General features: G+C 37.5%; 1 protein-coding gene across 1 annotated transcript; it reads left to right on the forward strand.

Moving 5' to 3' along the window:
• Positions 1 to 4,773: 4,773 nt before the first annotated feature.
• Pex3 (peroxisomal biogenesis factor 3) lies at positions 4,774 to 6,275 on the forward strand. The gene has a single exon (XM_090384827.1). It carries the CDS (start codon positions 5,031 to 5,033, stop codon positions 6,138 to 6,140), a length of 1,110 nt encoding a protein of 369 aa, XP_090240953.1. The 5' UTR covers positions 4,774 to 5,030; the 3' UTR covers positions 6,141 to 6,275.
• Positions 6,276 to 6,676: the final 401 nt, after the last annotated feature.

Genomic DNA, 6,676 nt, shown 5'->3' on the forward strand with positions numbered 1-6,676 from the left:
TCCACAACGACAGATGGAAACTTGTTCCAGCAATTAACCACCCGCTGGCTAAAGGCAAATTTCCGCGCATCTATTCTACATCTGTCTTTCTTGAATTTGAATTTATGACCCCTTAGGTCCGTAATCTGAACAACTGGAAGAATCCCATTAGAATTCAGCGTGCTCAACCCATTCAAGGCCTTATACACCTAGATCAGATCACCTCTCAGGCCGCTGCAAATTGCAGAACTTAAGCCTCTCTTGGTAAGAGGATCCCTTCATTCCCCTCAACAATCTTGTTGCCCTTCTCTGTACACGCTCAAGCAAATCTACATCCTTCCTAAAATGGGGCCTCCAGACCTGTACGTAGTGCTCAAGGCGTGACCTGACTATTGCCTTAACAGAGGGACAATCACTTGCTTTTCGCTGCTAGCAAAATTCCTGTATATCATTGACAAAACCTCATGATCTGCCCTGGCAGCCTGTCTGCATTGCTCAAGAAAACTTCATATCTGACTGCACAATTACTCCCAGGTCTTTTTCATTTTCTACCACCTTAACTGTAGTATCACACAGTTTGTACGTTCCTCTGGGGTTACTTCTACCCATAAGCAGTACTTTGCATTTGTCAATGTTAAACTTCAGTTGCCACTTCTCAGCCCATGTTACCAAATTTTCTAGTTACTCTTGCAGTAGCACACTGCCATTACTGTCATTAACAACCCTACCAACCTTTGTATCATCTGCAAACTTCGACACTAAGCCTGATATACCTTCATCAATATCATTGATAAATATACAAAACAACAGTGGATCCAACACCGAACCCTGTGGAACTCTAATAATAACATTAGTCCACGAAGCACAGCGCCCATTGATTACCACCCTCTGTCTTCTCCCACTCAACTATTATTTTATCCATGTAGCGACTTACCCTTAATAGCATTCTGTTTCAATTTGTACAGTAGTCTTCCAGGTCTTTGACAATGTTCCATGCGCAACAGTGTAAAAAGCTTTCCTGAAATCCAAATATATGATATCAAAATTATTTTTGCATCCAATTCCTTTGTGACCACATCATAGTACCCAATCAAATTTGTCAGACAAGACTTATCCCCTTAAGAAATCCATGCTGTGTTCGAATTATTGCTGCAGTCTTGTCTAGATGATACTGTAATGCATCTTTAACCAGTGACTCCATTATTTTACCGGGAACAGAAGTTAAACTAACTGGTCTGTAATTACTCGTGTCACCCTTCGATACCCCCTTTGTGAATTGGGGATACATTTGCACATATGCAGTCCGTGGGGACCTCCCCTGAGTCCAAGGATGCTCTCATAATTATGGCTAAGAGTTTGCTTAGTTCCGTCGCCGCCTCCTTTAATATAACTGGATAGATCCTATCCACCCCAGGTGCCTTTCTTATCTTTAACTTTCTTATATACATCGAACCATCGAATTTAGAAACTGTCTGAGACCATTGTAGTCACCTTTACGGAAGCAAAAAACCCTTTCCTTTACCCCTGATGGTAATTATATCTTTAAGTAAATCCCACATCAGTACACTGTGATAACTGTCACCTAGTGGTTCCTTAAGGATAACTGCGTTCTTCTCTCAGAGCCAGGCAGTATCTTACTTCAACTTGGATTCATCTCATTAAAATCCACGAGATATGCCATTTTTTGTGAGAGAAAAATATCAAAAGTTTGAAATTTGTTGTTCAGTGATATCTTTCATTACTGGAATGTTTCCATTAATGAGCTCATCGCCCTTTTTTTCTCCAGATTAGGATTGGTCAATGGTTGTTGCTGTTGTAATTGTTTTAGTAGGATTTTCGGAGCATCATCAACTAATGTCATATTACTCAGTACTCACTCACTCTAAATTGTGTGTATTCTGTGGTCGATTTTCCGAATTCCATACAATGGGTTTGCTGGATGATTTGAAAAACCCGAGTTTCCTGGAGCAAAACCATGCTATTGTTGCCTGAGATAGATAAACTCAGTCACGTTGTGAAAACAAGTCTATAAAATTTCTTCACGTCATCGACGGGATTCGAACTATCGTCTTTTTAGTATATGCAGCTTATATAGCATCTGTAAAAAAGCAAACTCCCACGTCATTTTTATATCCACTCCAATAATTCGTCTAATTCTTCCTTGAATTTATTATAACTAGACAATTTTGCAACAACAAATGAAACCATATACTTACTGGCTAAAGGCAAACTTCCACACATCAATTCGGCAATTATCCTTCCTGAATTTTAATGGTCCCTCGTGTGCTTAGTCTTAGAAAGAGCAAGAATTCCATTAGCATTGAGCTTGCTCAATCCATTCAAAACCTTAAACTCCTCAATTAGATCGTCTCTCAGGTGACTAGTCTCCAGATGCTGCAATTTGCAGAACCTGAAGCCTTTCTTGGTAATGTTATACATATGGTTAAGTGAGTGATTAAGTGGAAGAAGACAGAGAGTGGTTATCAGTGGGCTGTTTTTCGTGGACTAATGTTATTACTGAGGTCCCCAGGGTTCAGTGCTGGCCCATTGCTGTTTTCAATATTTATCAGTGATATTGATGAAAGTATATCAGGCTAAATGTCTAAATTGTAGATACAAAGGTTGGCAGGGTGATTAACGACAGTGATCAGGGTGAGCTACTGCAACAAGATCTAGGAAAATTGAGTCGATAGGCTGAGAAATGACAGTTGAAGTTTAACATTGGCAAATGCAAATAACATATGGGTAGTAACCCCAGAGTAACTTATCAACTGTGTGGCACTGAACTCAGGGCAGTGGAGAATGAAATAGACCTGGGGGTAATTGTGAAATCAGACATAAAATTCTCTCTCCTGGCTGCTCATGGGGTTTTGTCAATGATATATAGAAACTTTGCTAGCAGGGATAAGGAGCTGGTTATCCCTTTGTATAGGTGAGACCGCGTCTTGAATACTGCATTATATATACAGCAATACCTCGCTTAGCACGGCTTCAAACAGCAGGGTTTCAATTAAGTTTAAGTCAAATTTACTGTACATATTAAATCTCATTCAATAGCCTAGACAGGAACTCTATATATATGCTGCGTTGTCGTAGCCTAGGTACGGTACAATATGCTGTGGTGCCAACTCTATTGTCTCACATGCGCATGTGACAATAGCTCCCCTCAGGCAGTCAGCTGCAACGTGCAACAGGGTTCAGTATTCTTTTGAGATGACGTGACAGCTTTTCAAACTTTTCATTTCACATTTTTTTACCCCTTTAAATAGAATCGAATGTATATCTGCATCTTGGCTAGAAATCACTGCCAACAACATACATTCTTTTGACCGCCTGTTTTGCCCCATTTGGTAAATGATTTCACTGACAACTGCCGGAGACATTGTGAAGATCGGAAAAGACTTGGGATTTAAAACTTTGGACACTGTCAATATATGTGACTGCATTGACTCGCATGCGACTTAGATGGTGCAACTCTCCTTAAAATTGATGAGCAAACTGCATATGAAGAAGAGGAAAATAATTCTGAAGTGGTACCAAAAGTATTTTCAACAGACGATTTGAGAAAGTTTTTTGAGGGGTTGACATGGCCTGCGAGGCGATCATGAATGGAGATCCGAATGTTGAACGTAGCATCAAGATCCGGCAAATTTTACAAGATGGGATTCGATGCTATAAAGACATAAACACCAAGAAAAAGAAAAGACGACTTCACCAGACTTCATCATTGAAATACCTATTTAAACAACTGCCTTTTTTAAAGCTTTTTTCTCGTCTCTCATGATATTACCTTTTCATTAAAAAAGTTTTGCGAATATTTTTTTTAATTTCAAATCCTCTTAATTGGCTATCAAGCGCAAATTGTTTATAGATTTATTATAATTTGTTTATAGACTGTTTCTCTAGTACACATTCAGTGAAATCCCATTATAATTATACCTCAATCAGAACGGTTTCACATAACACGGAACAGTTTCGGTACCAATTATCAGTGCTATGCAGGGTACTGCTATATGTATATCAGTCTGAAGGCCTCGCTTTAGGATGTAGATCCGCTGCAACGAGTGCAGAGAAGGGCAACCAAACTGGTGAAGGGAACAAAAGGGCACTCTTACCTAGAAAGGCAACAGTGCTGCAAATTGCTGCGTCTCGAGACACTGCACCTGCGGGGAGATCTGATTGAAGTGTTTAAGCCATGAATGGATTGAGCAAACTGAATGTTAATGACATTCTTCCACTTGCTGTGACTCACATGAGGGGGAAAAATTGAGGAAGGATGGTTGCAGGATAGGTGGGCAGAAGTTTGTCTTCAGCCAGTGGGTCGTTGTTTGTTGAAACAGGCTTCGATCGGCGACTCCGTAGCCAGGTGGGAAGGAGCAGCAGTGCATAGCACACGCTTCTTGATTAGACCGGGGTTCGAGCCTGTCACCACCAAATATGGAGGATGCGGAAAGGTCAGGGAATGACCACCGCATATCCCAGAGCAATATGGCCTTAGTTGCTAATGCTCCTAAAAAAAAAAAAACCAAACCAAACCAGGCTTCGATTTGTTTGTGTGGAAGTGGATGGGTTGAATAAATTCAGGGAAGAACTAGACAACGCTCGGAAGGTGCAGATGGGTGAACCGTGTAGGTTTTTATAATCATTATGTACATAAATAACATCTGCACTTATTACAAATTAAATTTGGTGATGTTTGTCAAGAATTGCACGATTTTACAAATGTTCTATTCCATTTCAGTAATCGAAAACGTGAAAATTCGTTTTCTTTCGGTAGTGGCGCTCTCCGACTCGTTCGTTCACTTTCGTAATTGTTCCGGTTCCCTTGTGAACTTGTTTCCGTGAGCGATAGAGAAGTGTTAATTAATGTTAATTTAGAACGTTTATGCTAGTTGAGGTTTTATAATACTTTTTAAAATAATTATCAGTGGTATGGCTTTATTTGCTGCACGTATTTGATTATATACGACACAGCTAACCCTTTATTATTTTAGTAGGTATAAGGTGGCACTTATGAAACGTGGGAGTTTAAAGTTTATAATTTGAGAACTATGTGGAAACGTTTATCTAATTGCTTTAGGAGACACAGGAGGAAAATCTTCATTTTTGGGGGTGTTGTTGGTGGGATTGTAATCTTGAATCGGTTTTTAACTCGTAAGTTTGTTGAATGGCAAACTAAGCAAACATTTGAGTATCTTGAGCAACTAAAAAAACAGCATCATTTTGAAGGAACTTTGCAAACTTGTGATAGTACTGTAATTGCGTTGTCACCAAAAGTAAGAGAAGTCCTCTTAGTTAATCTTGATGACGAACCTCTATTAGATGCTTTGAAGGCAAAACCTTCTAATAAGTTGGACGTATGGGAGGAATTGAAAACCACAGTTTTTGCAAGAGTATTTTCTGAGATATATTGCGAATGTGTATTAGTTGTATTGCTGCGTATACAGTTAAGTATACTTGGAGGTTACATGTATGTAGATTCTCAACAATCAAAAAATGGTGCTGTAAGCACTATTAATATTATAACTACTCCTGAAATCCAGCAGAGATATCTGTCATACGTGCAGTATTTTTTAAATAGTGGTATAAATGATCTCACCCATGTTATTCAGGAAGCAGTAAAAAGGTCCCTACAGGGCATAAGCTTAAAAAACAAAGTCATGCTAAAGGACTTTGGGGAAATCTTTGATAATGTAAAACAAAATATGTCCCATGGATTAATATTTCCCATTTATAAAATTTCTCAATATGTCCTCCCTACAGATGTTACTGATGGAACACAGTTGAGTGATAATAACATACAAGTGCTTGAGAAGCTGAAAATAGAAACAAAAGACATCATTGACAGTCCTGATTTTAACAAAGTTTTGTCTTGTTGTATAGAGCATGGTTTTTCTATGTTGATGGATCGGCTTTCTGAATGTTTTGTTCACTTAAATCAAAATGGAAATTTCATCAATCCTCATAGTATGGTAGTGCCTTTTGCAAGATTAATTCCAGTGATACGAACTCTAATTCGCCAGTATCAACCCCAAGAAAAGGGATCACTTATAAAGGAATTGTTACAGTTGGAGCTTTTGAAATCATTTGCTGCTAATGTGTATGAAGCCTTTTGCCAAACTGTTAAAGAAGATGATTCAAACATTTCGAGTGCTTCTTAGTGTATTTAATGTATAATTTGCTGCAGTGGTTTTCTTTTGCTATCAGTTATTTTAAAATGTCCATTATTTTTAATATGGCCATTATCTTATGCCAGACTGTGATGGATAATGCAGTATTTTTCAAGGATATATAATTATAAGAATGCTCTTTTTTTTTCAAAAAAATAAATATAATGGATTATGAAATAATATTGAAGTAATTGTATATTATAATTTAGTTATTGTTTTATTTAAAATTCCCCTGTTGTATGATTTTTTTCAAATTCTTTCTTAAACTTTTCTCAAATTATTTTTTTATAAATTATAATGAAGTGAAAAACAATTTTAATTTTATAAACTTCAAGAGTTGTATGTTTTAGTTGTAACAGTTAATTAGTATCACATTATATGAGGAGTGTTGTAGGAAATTATTAAAAATATGAATGATTACATTAAATAAAAATTATATGAGCCATGCAGTTGAAAATTAATGGCCTAATTCATGAACTGTATATAATATTTAAAACTGTTCAGTTTTAAGCTGAATAGTTTTTAAA

This window comes from Mastigoproctus giganteus, chromosome 1, assembly GCF_048544385.1.
Source record: "Mastigoproctus giganteus isolate SK-2022 chromosome 1, ASM4854438v1, whole genome shotgun sequence".
Taxonomy (NCBI): Eukaryota; Metazoa; Arthropoda; class Arachnida; order Uropygi; family Thelyphonidae; genus Mastigoproctus; species Mastigoproctus giganteus.

Bases quoted from the DNA above. Each gene is read 5' to 3' on its own strand.
- Pex3 (XM_090384827.1), top strand. From the start codon at position 5,031: ATGTGGAAACGTTTATCTAATTGCTTTAGGAGACACAGGAGGAAAATC.